The following is a 20,335-nucleotide window of genomic DNA, read 5'->3' as shown; positions in this document are numbered from 1 at the left end:
ATTGAAAGACGGATTAAACAAAATGGATAATGTAAAGGATTGATAATTCTAGAGTAAGTTTGGGCTATTTAAATCAAATTGATGATAGATTGGTTTTTGATGCTCAATATAATCAAAGACATTATTATTTAAATATCCACTTCCTCTTGAAGCAAACAAAAAAAGATATATATATATATATGTGTGTGTGTGTGAGTCTATCTCAACTATCAAAGTTGTTTGGTGCAATTTGCTTAATCATAATTTTATTTGTCAATTTAGCTCAATAATCATATAATAGACTTGCCATCTTCAACCCTAATGAATCACTTTCAACCCCAGTTTTCCTCTTAAAATACCAAAGTTTGGTTAGATGCACTTTAATAATTGCTTATTTGTTGAAAGTATGGTAACCATAATTTTTTTAAAAAATGGGGTTGGGGGTTTTCTTTTTGTGAGTGGAGCTTGCCAACCCACTTGCTAAATCAAATTTCATACTTGTCATACTCTTATTTGAATGCAAAATATTTAATCATGGAGGGCTTGTATGAGTCCTGGGAATCAGTTGACTCAATGTGGAATTCATCGATTCAATACCAATGTAGAACTTAATTCATTTAATGCCTAAGTTAGAAGTAATTATTTAGTACACTAAATGTAATATATATTACATTTAGTGATAAAAAATTGTAATATATATATATATATATATATATATATATATATCCTCCACCACATAATAGTGAGTGCATTACTATAAGAAAAAAAAAAATATTCATTTTTGATAGATTATAAGAAGGGATAAAAAATTGCTCATCTAATATAAAATAATTTTCCCTAAAGGCTTTAATATCATAATATGTATACTCCTACGACTAGGTTTGATTAAACGAAGTGTTTGACTTTGCTTGTGGAGTTATATTTTTATATTGTCAAGTTGATTCCAAGTAATATATTAAATTCCCTCTTCTGTGTCAAAAAATAAATTGAGAAACGCATGGGGCTACACATGTAAGTTTATGACAAGATCAACATTCCCTATTTGTTAAACGACATATACTATTTTATGCAAACAACATGACATTTTTAAATATACCATTTAATGCAAGCATGAAGCAACATGACATTTTTAAAATAATATGAGAAAAACATAACTTCAACACGGCGTTTGTTGTTGAATGTCATTTTTCACTCCAAAAAGCATACCATACAAGATTCAGTTTATGTCTAGCGTCATGTTGTTTCTGCCCAATGTCATCTTCTTGACAAGAAAATTTTAGTCTCTCTTCAACCAGGGATATCATATTTTTTAGCTAAGTAATTGAGGTAAGACTTTTTGTAAGCCTAGGATGAAAATTGGCTAGAAGAATGTAATAGCTACAAATTCTAGAGAACTACAGAATGCATTTCAAACAGACTGTCCATTAGAAGAGAACCTGAAAAACTAATATAAAAAATGAATGGCTAGCCTACTTGATCTATGATGAGAATAAAACAACCTTCCAGGAGGGAATCTGCTTGAAACTCACATATTCCATGAGATTAATCTCGGGGGCCTGCAAAGAATCTTGCATTTAGGGAAGCTAATAACAGGTTGCTTTCCCCTCAGAAATTACAGAGTTTCCAACATAGCTCATGAACCACCAATTTTCTGCATCATAATGGCTGAATTCCCATGTACTCACTGATTTCTTGGGCCTAATTTTAAAGTTGATCTTTACACAACCAATGGCAGGAGACCAGACCCTGTAGCTTCTCTCTGTGGTGAGCTAGATCTTGAAGTATATAGTCCTATCCATTGGTCAGTCAATAGCTTCTAAAATCCCCTAAGAATAAGTAATAATGATATGAAATGCAGACTTCTAAAAATATGCATTGAGGCTATTTACATCTCACGGGAGTGCTCTAGTGCAGCTACAGCAGCAATAATTTGAAAGGCCTTCCAACTTGATCTTGAACACAGTGACTAAAAAATTATATTTACGTTTAATTTAATTACGGAACATATAGCAAAATATTCATTTGACTTTCCTATAGTATCATCCAACTGAATAAAAAAACAAAGACAAACTCACAAACCATATAGCTCATTATGGTAGTCCTAAACTTTCAAAATGAAAAGGCAAACTGCCAACATCATCATCACTCATTAAACCAATTTAAAATGCAAAAAATATGCATCAGATTTTCGTATAACTACTCTTTTTCTTGTTTGTCTAATACTCTCTCTCTATTTTTTTTTCCCCAGCAAGACCAGGACTGCTTACCCCCATTTAAATGCAGAACAAAGAGAAAGAAACTAGTTGATGTTTTAAACGAACATAGTGAAGGGTCACCAACATCATCAAAATCACTAATCATGCCAACAAGAAGAGAAAGGATGTCCTAATCAAAATAAATATTAATTTCCACATCAAAATAACTGTGATATTGCACCTAACTAACTACTCCAGCATTATTTTATTCCATTTAGTCATAGACTGTCATATTGTTTCTAACCAACTTGGCCCACATCCTATTTGGCCTAGCTTTTGTTTCAAGTTAAACCATGACATTCATTTTCTTCATAATAATTAATACATGCCAAACTATCTCAGACAACTTCCAGTCATCTTGTTCTCAAACATGTCACCTCAAGATTTTTACACACAGAAATCTGTTTCAAAAACACAATTCTGTTTCAAAGGCAATGCTCATAGATATAATATAAACTCAGGGTCCCCACAGATAATGATCAAAATCCTTAAAAGTCTTAAATACTCTCAATCATATGACAGAATATACCATTTCCTTCTCAAATGCAAGTTGAAAGTAGAATTGCTTATAAATCATCATCATGCAATGTATCCAAAAGCTTGGTGAGGATAGCTTAAGGTTATAAATGCTGAAAATGTATCTAGAAGTTGACCAATTAGTGAAAAGGGGTGAAATCATCCATTATCTGGGATGTAAATTTGGAAGGTGTTTATACTTTCTCCAATGTGTTCTCCAACAACTAATTTTACCCTGCTTGTCCAATGTCCATATACAGTTCATGGGTTATTCTTACAAGCTAGATAGAGGTGGTGCATTTATATTCTTACATTGTATTTTAATTTGTATAAGTATAAAATGATAGACCTTGCTGATTTGCTATCATCGTGCAAATATGTGGGGTGCAATAACATCATTGTTTCACAATAAGATGTACTAGAGGCAGGAAATGATAACATACAAAAATGACAGTAACACATAGAATGAGGGGGGGGGGGGGGGGGGGATGAAGTGGAGCTAGTAGAACCGTAATGCCAAAGCCTTGAAAAATCTAAGTTCACAACAAAACTCATTTCTTGGAAAAACCAATAATCCCTTGGAATAGATCACCTATAAGTATAATCAGTATAAGATCTACAAACCAGTATTCAATAAAGATATAATGCAGAAAAAGCTATAAATATAAAGTTTCAAACAACCTATATCAACAAAGCAGTGATTGCTACTAATGAAAGGCAAAACAAAAGCCATGAGGCGCACCTCTTGATTACAGTCAATACATGAATGAGAAAGGATCTCAGTCCCGAATACCAAGTTCAACCTCAAGCTCATCATCATCCTCAAACAGCTTTAGAAGACGAGCATGCTGCTCTTCTCTCTTCTTCTTCTGCCATATCTTGAATAAAAACACAGCAAAAGCAAAAACTGCCACCAAACCCAGGCATACAATAACTATCTTGATACCTACAGAACTACCCGAAGCACCATGACTCCCAGCATTATTTTCATCTTTTGCACTTGGAGAATCATTCGCAAAGCCTTCAAATACACACAAATTGTTAGATAAATCACAAAATAACAAATTAAACCCTTTGTTTAGATATTGATGAAACTGAAAACAAAGAAAACAACTGAGTTTTAAATTAAACTTCTTTTAATGTAATTTTCATTTCCAAACAATACATATCACCTGAACCAAGCCCATCTAACTATAGAGTAACAGAATGAAACCAAGTCATGTTACTAGGTAAATTGTATCTACAATGAGCAATTAGGTGATGTCTGGTAAACCACGGAATTGGTTCTGTTCTGATATAAGCTGAACCAAAAATATAATTGAACTGGAGTTTTATTTTATATCTAATTCGTCTACATTCATTTTCCCAAACTAAAGTTGGTCCCAATTAGCTTAACTAGTAAGATCTGTTATCATTGAATGAGGCACTAGGTTCTAATCTAGTCCATGGCCTGATAATAAAAGGCAATTATCATGGATGGAACCATAAGTTTCAAATCCTACCGTATCTATCAGAAAATAAAATCCAAATTAAAAACAACTAAAAAGCCAGTTATATTGTCCCTAATTGGCAAGGTTCCATAACATGCAAAACACCCCACCTATATATTTGATTGCAAAGAAAAAGTAGAAAAAGAAAAATCAAATCTTTAGTTTTATGCATCAGTAAGTTCGAATTCTAGAGCTACTTTTTTCTGCTTTCACAAGCAAATTTGCGCAGAAAAGCAATGAAATTAAACATGCTAATTACATAGAACTAATAAGAGAAGAAGAAAAAAATAAAAACTTTTCAATTCCTTAACCATGCATTTCCTACTTTTTCTATTCATTCCAAGAAAACCCAAATACAATTGGCCAACGCAAAGCTAAAAGTAAATTGATCTGAGACCCAACTGAGAGATTCTTGTACAGAACTACATAAAAGCACCCACTACTCTCTATGTTCTTTGGTTTCTAATTCTTGTACGGTTTTGTCTTTTTCATCATAAACAAACAAAAAATATATATGTTTGAACAAAATAGTGAAATTCAGACATTGAAATAATAATGACAAAGAGAGAGAGAGAGAGAGAGAGAGACCTGAAATGAATTGCAGAGAGATCAAGCAAAAGAGGAAAAGGGATTGCAGAGATCTTAGGTTTGGAATTCTACTCATCTCTCTCTCTCTCTCTCTGTGTTTCTCTCTTTTTCTCTGTTTGGGAATAAAGAAAATTGAAAAAAGGACAAAGACCTATGTGCCCATTTTGGAATTCTTTCTTGTTACCATCGGCTAATAAATATGTAGTTACGTTATGTAGTACAACTGCAACTCCAAAGTCGTGATGGGTCTCGGCGTTACAATGTTGACTCTCCCTGGCTGCCTACAATGTGAATCTGACTTAACTTTTTTTTTTTTTTTGATGAATGTGAATCTGACTTACTGGTGGGCAGAATCTAAGGTGTTATTATGTACCTGTTTAATTTACATATTTTTTTTTTTTTTGGATAGATGTTTAATTTATTTTATTATTGTGAAAATAAAATTATGGCAATAGAATAACTATATATATTTCACCTATTTCAACAAATGGTAAAAAATTTGGAATATATATTGCATACATACTCCTTTGCTTTCAAAGCTCAAGTTGTGAATTGCATTTTTTAAACATTATTTTATATTGAAAAATACATAAATTATTGGATTTGGTTATGTGATTAATAATATAAATAGATATTAATATAGTTATATTCAAATTTTGTTTAAGTTGGATTTAAATGAATAGGACTCCACAAGAATAATTATCCTAGAAATTTTAGATGATTCTCATCTTGACATAATCAAGGATAAGGAAGAGGAATACACATCCACTGGCCTAAGTTATGGATTTGCCTTTAAGTTCTATGAGAACACATAATGTAGGATACCATTTAAAATTTTAAACTTTTTAATGAAAGCATCTCTTACAAAAGGCAATTTTCTCCAAAGAGTAACACATTAACTTATTGGGAGTAAAATTGTTTTTGCCTTTGGTTCCTGGTTCAACCTTGTTTTGTCTAGTATTGAGGTTTTTACTGGACTGGACTAGTGCCTGAACCGATCGGACTAGTCGGTCTAGTTTTTAAAACCATGCTTTTAAGTTCCACACTTATCACTTTAATTGTTTCTAGCCCCTCTCATTCATTCATGCCAATTTTTTATTAATTGGATCTCACAATAACTCAACCTTAATGAGAATCTCCCAGTTCTTGTTAACATTTGCCTCAAATGAATAAAACTCTACAAGAATAATTCTCCTAGAAACTTTAGATGATTCCAATCCTGCATAATCAAGGACAAATAGAAGGAATTCACGTCCATTAGCCTAAGTTATGAGTTTCCTTTAACGTCATGTAGGGCAACATTTAAAAGCCTAAGTTATGGGTACCTTTAACTTCTCTAGGAATGCAGAATGTAGGGCTTCATTTGAAATTTTAAACTTTGTAATGAAAGCATCTCTTACAAAGGCAGAAATTTTTATTTTTTATTTAATTAGTTAGATAAAGTTGGATCCTCTCTACATCTCAATCATTGCACGTTATTTCGCACTGTAACCCTGTTGTCATAACAACCATAGAGGCACCAAGAAGAATTGTTATAGTATCTATGAGAAACCCACATTACAAATTTAAAACGATTACATAAAAGAGAAAAAGGCCTCATTTTTAATCATAAATATGCGTGCCTCATGCAGAATTCTCAGTGACTGTTATTGCAACCTCTCATACAATTATAGGAGAGCAAGGTAAGCTCCAACATGATTAATGGAGGAACAAGAACCTGAGCTTGCTCTCCCAGATGTATTAACACATAGCAACCGCTAAATGAACTAAAATAAAAACACAGATATAAATGTAAAAAAGCAAAATAACTTCAAATGCTAGAATTAGAAAGAAGATGGGTGTTGTGCTAGTCCCATAAAATTAGAGTTGAACTGGTTAAGACCTCTTGGATCAGTGTGCTCTGATCCACAGCTTACCATTAATGCTTTTAAGCTTATTACAATGAGCTAACACCATTACCTAATATAATTCAATGCGCCTACCGATATCCCACTACATTGTCATGAGACCAAAAAACGTAAGATGATACCAGTGTCATTTAACAACTAATGCAAACATGTGAGAAAAGAACCAATTTTGTCTGGAGCAAAAACCTAGAAAATTTGAATTGAAGCTTGTCATAAAGAGGACCCTATAACATTAGATCTACTTCTCAATACTCAGTAGTATATCCTTATCACTTGAAGCACTTGGCATCCAGTAAAGCCTCCCCCTCAAAAGGCTCACAATCTTCAATCATTTGACTGACACGCTCCTTCTGGGCTTCGTCATTAATGTCAACCTTCTTCCATTCATACAATTCCATATCATAACACTCATCAATAATGAATTGAGGAATTTCTGTTCCGCGGAAGAGCCACAACCCTTGCACCTTGAATGGAGGCTTTGAGCCAATAATCAGCATCTTCCCAAATGCATACTTACGAGCCAAATCCATACGTTGCAGGAAACCACCCACCTTGTTCAATGTAACAAACGATACAGTATTCTCATCATTATACTTGTAATCACAGAACCAAAGGGAGTAGCCTTCAGGATCAAACATGTCCCAAAACCCTGCAAGAGGAAGTAAAGATGAAAAAACACATACAGCAATCCAATTATTATATATCACACAGACACACATGCACTGCTTAACAGCACTAAATAACCAGAGTTCTAAAACACACACAAATGTGAACTAACAAGACTGCAAAAGGATTAAATTATTAAATCTCATACACCAAGAAGGCCCAGGAGTGCATAAACCAAGCAAACAGTTATAGAACAGGTGAATAAATTATAGTACTAGTATGAAAAAGTAGAACTGCTAGAATAAAGGAATATATATAAGTAGGTTCAAGAAACGATCAAGATTGATTGATGGAAGTTCCAAATCTCAAGTGATATAATATGAAGTATGAACATCTCTGAACTATAAACTACATAAAAATCATAATAGGGGAATTTTGAATTGGGAATAAAACATTGCAAGTAGCCAAAAATGTCAACTTTTTAAATTTTATATTAGATATTAAAGCCCAACCAAAATCCCACTTCGGCATTTCATTCAGGGGTCTACTTGGAACTGCACAAGGAGACTACCCACTAAACCTTCTTAAATAACCTTCATTACTTCTCTAAAAAAAGCATGCAACCAAACTTTTTTTCCTTAATATCATGCATGACAGGTTCTAATAAATTCAGCCTTATCATGCTGGTTGGGTTAGAAATCATAAAGGTGGATAGGTATGGCTGCAGTAGATTCTTCTGGCCAAGTCGCAATTTTAGTCAAATAATCAGCTACTCTAATATGCTCCTAACTTACCCTTTGCTTTAGTTGAAAATCAATATTTGTTTTCTATATGCTTTATTTGAGTTTATATTAAGAAGGGAAATATTGGAAACTAGTGATTTTTAAATATAAACAGTATGTATTAAATGATACCCCTTAAAAAGTTTGATCTACTAAGGTGGACAAACAACATGGGACAAAGAAAGTATAATTTTACAAATACAGAACCTAAATAAAATTAATAAGACAAAGCTCTGAATAAAAAAACAAAGTAAAGGGAAATAGAAAAAAAACAAAAACAAAAATAAAAACAAAACAAAACTAACAAACAAACAAAAGAGAAATGACAAACCACTTCACACCGGCATACTCATAACTATTATTACCAAAAGCAACCACATTCATAAACTAACATTAAAATGAATCCACTCATATGCACCGGCAGGAAAAGGCTTATATACGGGATATACCTTTAATTGCAACTTCACGAAAATTAGTCTTTGTGTTCGAGTACAGCCTTTTCCATTCATCCAGAATCATCTTGCTAGGAGGCAAAAGATCAAGAGGATTCTTTGCTTTGGGCTTGGGTGCCTCTTCCTCCTCAGCAGCCTCTTCTGCTTTAGGTGGTACTGCTTCTTTCTTGACCTCCTTAGGTTTTGCAGGTTCTTTTGGCTGTGAAGGCTTCTTTGTGGACTGAACAGGTGGAATAGATTCAACTTGGTTAACCTCACCCAATATCTCCTAGAAATTTGGCTGATTAACCAAGGTCCAAAAGTACCTCTCTACATGAGGGAATTCAGAGGTAAAACTCTTAGTCAAGATCAGGTCAAATCCGGTATACAAGTTACAAGTCGTAATGATATCAGCCAGTGTCACAGAATGTCCAACAAGGTAAGTGTTGGAAGTAAGATGCGTATTCAAAGCATCTAGTGCTCTCTTCAGTGCAGCAATTGCAGCTTCTTCAGCCTTCATGCAAATACCAGAAAGTTAAGAGCTAAATTATAAATGAAAAAGTTCCACTATTTCCAGATAGATGAAAATATATTTAAGTATGTTAAGAGAACAAAATAAGCAAAAGCAGAACTTGACTAACCAGTGGAAGGTACGCCATTAAACCCCATCGTGGGTAATACCAGCGTGCTATGTTAGCAGCAATTTCCATTCAAGAAAAATCAATCCACTGTTCAATATGGGCCTGCCAAAACAAGGTTGCAAAACAGAAATGTCAAAAGTGTCTCCATTCAACAGGAAGCACATGAAAAATTTACAAGAATGGTAGCATTATGAAAACAATAGCAATAATATAGGGGGGGAAATCTAGTTGTGTGATATGGGTGCTCTTATTAGAATTAGAATCCAAATCCACAAACTTTTTTCATTTTTGAGTAAACAATTGTCTTATAATGATATTATTAATTGAACAAAGTTTATGGAACAATATTATCTTATAATGCTACTAGTTTGTAGGCAATGGCTACAAACTTCCTCTATATCTTTTTATTAGATGTGACTTTTGGCAAATTCATCATTAAATTGCATTTTTTTATTATATCCTCCATACTTGCAAAATTTAAAAAAGATCAAAAATCAATAGTTATGTCATCAATCAAATCTTTAATTTTCAAGTTTTCATAGTCTTAAATTATGCATAAAAATAAGTTTATGGATCAAATAGAAGATAACATCCGACTTGAATGAAATTTGACATGCATGTTAAGAACATTAAGAATGTGTAATTTAACGATTAAATTTTCAAAATATGTAGCTATAAAGACCCCACCCCAACTGTGTAAATATTGTCTACTTCGGGGTCCATACTCCTCATGGTTTTGTTATTCCCTCAAAGCACACAGTAGTAGGGGAAAAGGTCTCTACACATTGAAAGAAGATCACTTCTTATAAGCACACTTTGATTCCATCTGTAACGATCCCACCCTCATTGTATAAATATTGTTTACTTTGATGTGCTTATAAGGAGTGATCTCCCTTTAATACGTAGAGATCTTTTCCCCCATTACTATGTGCTTTAAGAGAGAACAAAACCATGAGGTGCATGGGCCCTAAAGTAGACAATATTTATACAATTGGGATGTGGTCATTACAGTAGTCATGTTGATTTTTTAGTGGGAGTTTGTAGGGAAACTTTGTCCTTATTACTTTTCCTTTTAAAAACCTTCAATCCTATACTATATTTGAGTTTACCAAGCAGTATCTTGAGGGGGAAAAACTAATTGAATCAAATTTTAAGATTTAATCACTTTTAAACATCCGAACCAAACAAGCCCTTTATAAACCAACATAAGATTTTAAACCCTGCAAACTTGAGAACATAGGAAGCAACAAACAAATCTTTTAATACCCAGACAATCCTCACACCACTTACATATTCAATCAGTGAAGAGCCATAGAGAGGATTATCAGCCTTCACGCGTGTCACTGCAGAAAGTAATAGCCAACAATGATATTCAAATCTTACAACAGCCTTCAAAGTGTAACAAATGTAGTTTAAAAGATAGCCTTACCATAGCGTGCAATGGCATTACTCTCAAATACAGGACCATCAGGTGTCTCAAGCACAGGAACCTACACAACAAGAGACCTTTTCTCAGGAAACACATAAGAAAAAAATGGCTTGTATAAGACATTGTCTATACTAAAGAAGCCCACCTTTCCAATTGGGTTCATCTTCATAAACTCAGGAGTTTTGTTCGATACACCCATTTCAAAATCCTTCACCAATTTAACTTTTACTCCACTATACTCTGCAGCAATAAGTGCCTTGAAAGCATACTTGTTGGTGCTCCCCGCATGCAGGACCTAAAGTTAACCAAACATATACATTACATAAAACCATTTTCTATAGCATGAAGTTACATCATGCACTCAAGTTAATTCTGATGTTGATTATTACCATGTATCCTCACAACAAATGCTTGATCGAAGGATATCATATCCTTTGAATCTAAAACTAAAGGCTCTTAATAAATGTCAAATCTACATCAGTTTGATTCATGTTCTTAACAACCTTCATTTACAAATAAAGAGAAAACCCGCAATCACGTATTTGTTTACTCTTCGAATCTAGATTCAATTCTTCTTCATCTGAAAAATGAATCGACATGAACCTAGATTTCCACTTCATGTCTCCAATTTCGTAGTTCAAAATACAAAGAAAACTAATCACATTGAAATCCAAAGATTTGAACCAAATACACTCCCCATTTATCAATCCAAAATTTCCACATTGCCATCTAAAACCTAAACAACAGTACAAACAAAACAAATTCATGACTAAATATGAAGAAAATAAAAAAACTAAACAAAACCCAACACTTGAATCCAAAGGTCAATTCATAAAGTCAATTATTTTCCTCTCTTTGAGTATTTTCTCATTAGCCAATCAGATATACAGGAATCAACCAAAAACCGATTAAACAAAACCCAATTGGATTCAACAAAGACCCAACAAAATAAGCACGAATGCAGATGGGCATCAGAATGCAAACTAGAAGTGAAATTTTTTTGCAACAAAAAAAAAAAAAAAAGAGGGCAGAAGAGAGAGCTTTCTGAGAGCTTTACCAAAGGCATGGCTTTAAAGAGACTCTGCACTCTTTGAGGCGAGAGAGGGAGAGAAAGGTCTGAGTTTTGACTTTTGAAGACCTCTACGAGAGGAGAGTATATAGTAGTGGAGGGAAATATAAGGACTTGGCCGGACAAGCTTTTCATCTTAAATGTAAAATTTGAAAATCTAGTGGTTAAATTTCCTATTTTTTATATCTTAATCTATCATGTCAAAATTTAAAGACTTATTTACTATTTGATTAATAAATTTATTTTTTGTGCATAATATTTTTACCCAAAAAACTTGAAAATTTCAAAATTCATGTCAAATCAAAATTTCACTTTTTTAATACCATTTTAAGCAAGCTCCTTAGCATTGCTTTAAAAGCTCCAGTAATCATGTGATAATAAGTGTCTTTTAGTAAAAGTGATAACTCATGTCTTGTATTTTTTTTAAAATAGACATTAACATAATTATATTCAAATTGTTTAAGTTGGATTTAAATGAATAGGAGTCCACAAGTATATAATTCTCCAAATAACTTTAGATCATTCTGATCCCTACATAATCAAGGGGCAAGTAGGAATCCACTAGCCTAACTCATGGGTTGCATTAACTTCTCTGGGAACATATAGTTTAGGGCACTAAATTTTAAACTTTGTAATGAAAGCATCTCTTACAAGGGTGGTGTTTTTTCTTAGTTAGTTAGATGGAGTTGGATCCTCTAGACTACTTACTAATCATTCTATAATTTATTTCGCAGCCCTGTTGTCATAACAACCAGAGATGCACCACAAAGAACTGTTCTAGTAACTATAAGCCATTACAAATGTAAAACGAATACATAACCCAAAATGCCATATTTTTAATCTTAAATGTGCGTGCCTCGTGCAGAATTCCCAGTGACTGTCATTGCAACCTCTCAATACAATTACAGGAGACCAAGGTAAGCTCCAACATGATTAATGGAGGAATAAGCACCTGAGCTTGCTCTCCCAGATATATTAATACATTGCAACTGCCAAAAGAACCAAAAAAGACACATATAAATATAAAAAAGCAGCATAACTTCAAAAGCTAGAATTAGAAAGAAAATGGGTGTTGTGCTAGTCCCATAAAATTGGAGTTGAACTGGTAAGACCTATTGGATCAGTGTGCTCTGATCTGAAGGTTACCATTAATGCTTTTATGCTTATTACAATGAGCTAACACCATTACCTAATATAATTCAATGCGTCTATCGATATCCCACCACACTGTCATGAGACCAAAAAACATAAGATGATACCAGTGTCATTTAACTACTACTGGGAAAATATGAGAAAAGAAGCAATTTTGTCTGGAGCAAAAACCAAGAAAATTTGAATTGAAGCTTGTCATAAAGAGGACCGTATAACAATTGATCTACTTCTCAGTAGTATATCCTTATCACTTGAAGCACTTGGCATCCAGTAAAGCCTCCCCCTCAAAAGGCTCACAATCTTCAATCATTTGACTGACACGCTCCTTCTGGGCTTCGTCATTAATGTCAACCTTCTTCCATTCGTACAATTCCATATCATAACACTCATCAATAATGAATTGAGGAATTTCTGTTCCACGGAAGAGCCACAACCCTTGCACCTTGAATGGAGGCTCTGAGCCAATAATCAGCATCTTCCCAAATGCATACTTACGAGCCAAATCCATACGTTGCAGGAAACCACCCACCTTGTTCAAAGTAACGAACGATACAGTATTCTCATCATTATACTTGTAATCACAGAACCAAAGGGAGTAGCCTTCAGGATCAAACATGTCCCAAAACCCTGCAAGAGGAAGCAAAGATGAAAAAACACATACAGCAATCCAATTATTATATATATCACACACATGCACTGCTTAACAGCACTAATAACACACACACACACACACACACAAATGTGAACTAACAAGACTGCAAAAGGATTAAATTATCAAATCTCATACACCAAGGCCCAGAAGTGCATACACCAAGCGAACAGTTATAGAACAGGTGAATAAATTAAAGTAGAAGTATGAATAAAACTGCTAATAGAAAGGAACACACACACACACACACACACACACATCAAGATTGATCGATGGAAGTTCCAAATCTTAAGTGATATAAAATTCGTTTTCCTTTTATAAGTAAAATGAAATTGCATAATATGAAGTACGAACATCCCTGAACTATAAACTCCATAAAAATCATAATAGGGGAATTTTGAATTGGGAATAAAACATTGCAAGTAACATCAACTTTTAAAATTTTATATTAGATATTGAAGCCCAACCAATCTTTTTTTTTTTTCCTTAGTAACATGCATAACAGGTTCTAATAAATTCAGCCTCGTCATGCTGGTTGGGGTTAGAATTCATAAAGGTGGATAGATATTGCTGCAGTAGATTCTTCTGGCCAAGTCGCAATTTTAGACACAGAATCAGCTACTCTAATACATTCCTAACTAACCCTTTGCTTTATTTGAAAAATCAATATTTGTTTTCCATATGCATTATTTGAGTTTATATTAAGAAGGAAAATATTGGAAACTAGTGATTTTTTTTTTTGGATAGGAAACTAGTGATTTTTAAATATCAATAGTATGCATTAAATGATACCCCCTTAAAAAGTTTGACCTACTAAGGTGGAAAGACAACATGGGACAAAGAAAGTATAATTTTACAAATACAGAGCCAAAATAAAATTACTAAGACAAAGCTTTGGATAAAAAAACAAGTAAAGAGAAATAGAAAAAACAAACAATCAAACAAACAAAAACAAAAACAAACAAACAAAAGAGACATGACAAACCACTTCACACTGGCATACTCATAACTATTATTACCAAAAGCAACCACATTCACAAACTGGCATTAAATGAATCCACTCAAATGCACAGGCAAGAAAAGGCTTATATATGGGATATACCTTTAATTGCAACCTCACGGAAATTAGTCTTTGTGTTCGAGTACAGCCTTTTCCATTCATCCAGAATCATCTTGCTAGGGGGCAAAAGATCAAGAGGATTCTTTGCTTTGGGCTTGGGTGCCTCTTCCTCAGCAGCCTCTTCTGCTTTAGGTGGCACTGCTTCTTTCTTGACCTCCTTAGGTTTTGCAGGTTCTTTTGGCTGTGAAGGCTTCTTTGTGGACTGAACAGGTGGAATAGATTCAACTTGCTTCACCTCACCCAATATCTTCTGGAAATTTGGCTGATTAACTAAGGTCCAAAAGTACCTCTCTATATGAGGGAATTCAGAGGTAAAACTCTTAGTCAAGATCCGGCCAAATCCGGTATACAAGTTACAAGTCATAATGATATCAGCAAGTGTCACAGAATGCCCAACAAGGTAAGTGTTGGAAGCAAGATGCGTATTCAAAGCATCTAGTGCTCTCTTCAGTGCAGCAATTGCAGCTTCTTCAGCCTTCACGCAGATAACAGGAAGTTAAGAGCTAAGTTTTAAATGAAAAAGTTCCACTATTTCCAGATAGATGATATTTAAGTATGTTAAGAGAACAGAATAAGCAAAAGTATAACTTGACTAACCGGTGGAAGGTAAACCATAAAACCGCATCGTGGGTACAACCAGCGCGATATGTTAGCATCAATTTCCATTGAAGCAAAATCAATCCACTGTTCAATATGGGCCTGCTGAAACAAGGTTGCAAAACAGAAATGTCAAGTGTCTCCAATTCAACAGGAAGCACATGTGACATGACAAAATTTACAAGAATGTTAGCATTATGAAAATAATAGCAATAATATTGGGAAAAAAAATTAGTTGTGTGATATGAGTGACTCTTATTAGAATTAGAATTGAAATCCACAAGATTTAAACACTTTAAACATCCAAACCAAACAAGCCCTTTATATACCAACAGATATAGAATATTTCATATGGACTCCAACTTAAAAAAAAAAAAAAAATAGTATCAGAGTAAACACAAAAGATTTTAATAGGAAGCAACAAAAAAATCTTTTGATACCCAGACAATCCTCACACCACTTACATATTCAATCAGTGAAGAGCCATAGAGAGGATTATCAGCCTTCACACGTGTCACTGCAGAAAGTAATAACCAACAATGAAATTCAAATCTTAAAACAGCCTTCAAAGTATAACAAATGTAGTTTAAAAGACAGCCTTACCATAGCGTGCGATGGCATTACTCTCAAATACAGGACCATCAGGTGTCTCGAGCACAGGAACCTACACAACAAGAGACCTTTTCTCAGGAAAACACATAAGAAACATATGGCTTGTAAAAGACATTGTCTCCACGAAAGAAGGCCACCTTTCCAATTGGGTTCATCTTGAGAAACTCAGGAGTTTTGTTTGACACACCCATTTCAAAATCCTTCACCAATTCAACTTCGACTCCACTGTACTCCGCAGCAATAAGTGCCTTAAAAGCATTCTTGTTGGCGCACCCCGCATGCAGGACCTAAAGTTAACCAAACACATACATTACATAAAACCATTTTCCATTGCATGCAGTTACATCATGCACTCAAGATAATTCTGATGTTGATTATTACCACGTGTCCTCACAACTAATGCTTGATCAAAGGATCATATCCTTTGAATCTAAAACTACAGGATCTTAATAAATGTCACATCTACTGATTTAAATCAGTCTGATTCATGTTTTTAGCAACTTTCATTTACAAATACAAAGAGAAAACCCACAATCACATATTTGTTTACTCTTAGAATCTAGATTCAATTCTTCTTCATCTGAAAAATGAATTGACATGAACCTAGATTTCTCCATTTCCATTTGGTGTCAATAATTTCGTAGTTCAACATAAAAAGAAAACTAATCACATTCAAATCCAACATTTTGAACCAAATACACTCAATTTATCAATTCAAAATTCCCACATTGCCATCAAAAACCTAAACAACAACTGTACAGACAAAACAAATCCATGACTAATTAAGAAGCAAATCAAAAACTAAATAAAACCCATCAATTGAATCGAAACATCAATTCAAAAGGTCATTTCTTTTCCTCTCTTTGAGACTTTTCCCATAAACCAATCAGATATACATAAACCCAACAAAAACCAAAAAAACAAAAAATTAAATTAAACAAAACAAGACCCAATTGGATTTAACAAAGACCCAACAAAATAAACACGAGTGCAGATCTAAATGGGCATCAAAATGCAAGCTTGAAGTGAAAATTTTTGGCAAAAAAACACAGGGCAGAGAAGAGAGATCTGTGAGAGCTTACCAAAGCCATGGCTTCAAAGAGACTCTGCACTCTTTGAGGCAATAACAGAGAGAGAGAGAGAGAGAGAGAGACAGAGAGAGAGAGATGGGTCTGAGTTTTGAGGCGCTGAATGAGAGTCTATAGGGAGACAGAAAAAGAGGGGTTTAGGGTTTGTGGAGGGAAATATAAGGACGGTGATTGGTCAGAGATCTGGTTCACTATTTTAGGGTTTTTCCCTAAATAAAAGCAAATAAAAATAAGTAAAACCTAAACACACTTGTCTTTGGTCCTTAAATTTAAAAATTACAAATTTTTTTTTAAATAGAAAATGTTAAGTATCATTAAATTAGCTTTTTAATTAACATATTTTAAATACATTTTAATGAATTTTTAACTATTAAAATTGGATTTTTTTTTTTAAATTTTGATTATATAAAATTTGTTTGGATTATGCTTAATTAACAAATTTGAGATTTCACATTTTCCTTTAAAAAAAAAAAAAATTAAACTATTGTGGTTTGGCTTAATCAAATTTTAGTCTGATGATTTTTTTTTTTCAATTGTTAAATTTTATCTTCTTAATTGTTTGGACTAAAATGAAATTGTGAGTGGTCAATAGTTAATACTTTAACGATTATGTCCAAATCTTAAAATGTAATGCAAATTAAATTGCGATATAATCAAATAAGAAGGAAATTATAAATATCATTAAATAATGTGTGCATGCAACAATTGAGATTACAGCTATTAAAACTACACAAGAATAGTGGTTGATCAGCCAAACCATCGAATTGTGTGAAATTTCAGGTTGATACAAAATAAAATACTAGATTTGTAATTAAAAAAAAAAAAAAACTTAGTTAAACAAAAAATAGAAAAAGATAGTTTTTATAGAAGAATATTGAAGTGCATGATTTTATTTGAATTGTCGGGTTTTTTAATGCATGGTTTTTATTTTTTTTAAGTCTCTTGTTAAAACTTAAAATTAAGCAGCCAAAGGATAAATTCAAGCGTCTTAGTTATATTCATTTTTATATGAAAAAAATATTAAATTTTTTTATGGGATAAATTTTTATTTTTATTTTTTAATAATAATATTTTACTAAATTGAATCTTTATTATACTTTAATATTTATGTTTAAATTAAGTAGCGGTCCATTGTTTTTAGTTTATCTTATATGTGTATATATATATATATATATATATATATATTGAAAGCTCGGATTTGTGTGAAAACATAAGTACTTGTTTAGACCCTCAATTAAAAATTACGGCTAGATTGTTTTTACTTGAACTTAAGCTAAATGTAGAATAAGAGTAAATGAGCGCAAACAACCGATAACACTACCCTAAGCCATATTCATTCATTATCAATAATAAAAGAAAAGCTTAAAGAGTAGGAAACTGAGATCTAAACACAAGATAATACCGAGACGTGTTATCGAAGAGAAAACCGAAAAACTCGACGAAAAACCTCTCTACGACCCTTCAAGTCAAAATCGATCCACTAGAGAATAAAGTTGGAGTACATGAATAACAAAAGACTCTCCAAGCTTAATCTACTCCATGTACTTGAGCCTTCTAAGCTCCTACTACCAACTGGCTTCTCGAAACCTTGTCTTCTCTAGCTTTCCGGATCCCACAATTCAGCCCGATTGCATCCGCTAATGAATGACTCCTTCTAATACTTCCCAACAGCACCAAAATCTCACTTTACAATTAGAATGGGTGTGGTAAGTGTTTGAGCTATCAACTTCTCAAGGATATAGAGATGGAGAGATAGGAGTTGAGGAAAACCACAAGGAAATGTGTAGATGATTGTAGGTATAACAATCTTTAACTCTCAAGTGTATTTTCCAGGGTTTTCTCTCTGAAAAGCACTTCTTACAATTTGTAGGTAACGAGGGTATATACAGTGTAGGTAAAGACTTGGTAAAGCAAAACACAACTTTTTGCCAAATAGAGAGTTTCGCGAGTACTTCATGAGATGACCTTACCCGCAAGACACTCGCAAAAACCTCTAGGTTGGCATAACTCATTATTTTCCAATCATGTGCTCTACACGTGACTTTTTCACGAGTAAGCTTCTCATGAGACACTCGCGAAATCCACTTATTCATCCTTTTAAGCTTGAGTCTTCACACTCTCTTACACTCATCCCTTACAATTAAAAACTCACATAAATACAGGGAAATATGATTGTAGAAATTACAATCAAATTTGGACGGAATTAAAACCAACATAAAATAGTTGTAAATTACAACTTTACACACACACATATATAATCTTTTATTTTATTTAAATGTGTTTTAGAATAAACTAATTATTAGTTCAATGCCACTCTTTGATGGTTCAAAGCCTAGCATGGTTATAATAACTATTTTATTGAAAAGTTAACAAGCCACATTAAAATGAATAACACTACTTAAAAATAATTTTAAATAAAAAAACCATAAATTTTAGATAAATGTTTAAAACTTTATTTTTTATATATATAAAGTGTACAATATGTTTGTTATGACTCTCCCACGTACTTCTGCTATAGCCCCTCTTTATCAGACCTTACTAAAAGCCTAAAATAATTGCAGCAACATTGAGTTGTTTTTTAGAAACACACATTAATTTACAAGTTATAAATGACCTTAATGCATGGAAGATATCAATAACAATATGGCCAAAACTGGCTATCCACAGGATTTGATAAGAACATCACCAGTCAAACCAGCATACATTTTTTTTTTTTAATGAGACATGCAGTGCTGCATTGACAATTTGACACATTGATAGCTCAAAATTATTTCAAAACAAAAACTAGTTATTTTAGAATCAAACGGGTTCCAATTAGCTCAACTGGTAAAGTCTTTGATAGTTATATAAGAGATATGAAATATCAGAAGTAAATGCTAAGGTTGAAACTCTCTAAAAAAAATTAATAATTTAGAATTGAATTTTCGAGGAAGAATCAATTTGTAGGAAAAGAAAAAAGAGATAAAGCAAGGGTGCTCAAAGATGCGAGTGGCATATTCGGCTAAATATCTGTAAAGTATTTACGTAATTTGAATGGAGATTTTAGACAAGTATGGCCAAAGAATTTGGATTTTCAATTTCTTTTCTTCTTGGTTTGGGTTGGAATACCAATTAATCACTAAGAAGCTGCTTAGCCAAGCCCAATTGAAAAAGGAAAGGTAATGGGTTGGTCGACCCATTTTGGTACAACTCTCTTGACCCGACATGGCCTTTTTTTTTTTTTTTTTTTTTTTGGGGCCGATTAATACTTCTATGATCTATCATTAAAAGAAAGGAACAAACAAAAGTATATTACAAAAGGGGAAAATTTGTTGCACACGAACAAATTCACATTTTCAAGTTTAAAATTATGACTTAAAAGTCATATTTTTAATTGTTTTGAGTGGTATCAGGTGCGTGTTTGTACACAATGTATGCGATAAAC

At 33.2% G+C, this 20,335-nt stretch overlaps 2 protein-coding genes, 1 long non-coding RNA gene and 1 pseudogene across 5 annotated transcripts; 1 reads left to right on the top strand and 3 right to left on the bottom strand.

The window, feature by feature from the left end:
* Nucleotides 1-3,304: 3,304 nt before the first annotated feature.
* Nucleotides 3,305-5,018, bottom strand: LOC126699861 (uncharacterized). The gene is made up of 2 exons (XM_050397833.1): nt 4,829-5,018; nt 3,305-3,771 (listed from the first exon to the last, which is right to left on the bottom strand). The coding sequence occupies exons 1-2, from the start codon at nt 4,902-4,904 to the stop codon at nt 3,530-3,532; spliced, it is 318 nt and encodes a 105-aa protein (XP_050253790.1). The 5' UTR covers nt 4,905-5,018; the 3' UTR covers nt 3,305-3,529.
* Nucleotides 5,019-6,694: 1,676 nt separating this feature from the next.
* Nucleotides 6,695-17,072, bottom strand: LOC126699859 (elongation factor 1-gamma 2-like). Of its 3 annotated transcripts, none has more exons than XR_007646889.1 (8): nt 16,906-17,072; nt 15,961-16,110; nt 15,815-15,875; nt 15,676-15,728; nt 15,212-15,313; nt 14,597-15,089; nt 13,017-13,472; nt 6,695-6,921 (listed from the first exon to the last, which is right to left on the bottom strand). XR_007646889.1 is itself a non-coding variant. In XM_050397832.1 (7 exons), the coding sequence occupies exons 1-7, from the start codon at nt 16,912-16,914 to the stop codon at nt 13,093-13,095; spliced, it is 1,248 nt and encodes a 415-aa protein (XP_050253789.1). In that variant the 5' UTR covers nt 16,915-17,072; the 3' UTR covers nt 12,717-13,092. The 3 variants fall into 3 exon arrangements, 1 of the variants encoding a protein (XP_050253789.1); XR_007646888.1 differs by lacking the exon at nt 6,695-6,921 and adding an exon at nt 12,510-12,682 and having other exon boundaries at nt 12,883-13,472; XM_050397832.1 differs by lacking the exon at nt 6,695-6,921 and having other exon boundaries at nt 12,717-13,472.
* Nucleotides 6,888-11,796, bottom strand: LOC126699858 (elongation factor 1-gamma 2-like; annotated as a pseudogene).
* Nucleotides 8,572-14,884, top strand: LOC126699860 (uncharacterized). The gene is made up of 2 exons (XR_007646890.1): nt 8,572-8,725; nt 14,747-14,884. It is a non-coding gene; the product is annotated as an uncharacterized LOC126699860 (long non-coding RNA).
* Nucleotides 17,073-20,335: the final 3,263 nt, after the last annotated feature.

The sequence above is a fragment of the Quercus robur genome, chromosome 9 (assembly GCF_932294415.1).
Source record: "Quercus robur chromosome 9, dhQueRobu3.1, whole genome shotgun sequence".
NCBI lineage: Eukaryota > Viridiplantae > Streptophyta > Magnoliopsida > Fagales > Fagaceae > Quercus > Quercus robur.
Note: the sequence above shows the minus strand (reverse complement) of the source record. Positions and strands in the feature narration are given on the sequence as shown.

Bases quoted from the DNA above. Each gene is read 5' to 3' on its own strand.
- LOC126699861 (XM_050397833.1), bottom strand. From the start codon at position 4,904: ATGAGTAGAATTCCAAACCTAAGATCTCTGCAATCCCTTTTCCTCTTT. The intron at 3,772-4,828 runs GTCTCTCTCTCT...GTGTATTTGAAG, and splicing joins CTCTCTGCAATTCATTTCAG to GCTTTGCGAATGATTCTCCA.
- LOC126699859 (XM_050397832.1), bottom strand. The intron at 15,729-15,814 runs GTAAGGCTGTCT...TACTTTCTGCAG, and splicing joins TAATGCCATCGCACGCTATG to TGACACGTGTGAAGGCTGAT. The intron at 15,314-15,675 runs GTAAGTGGTGTG...TTGTTTCAGCAG, and splicing joins GCTCTTCACTGATTGAATAT to GCCCATATTGAACAGTGGAT.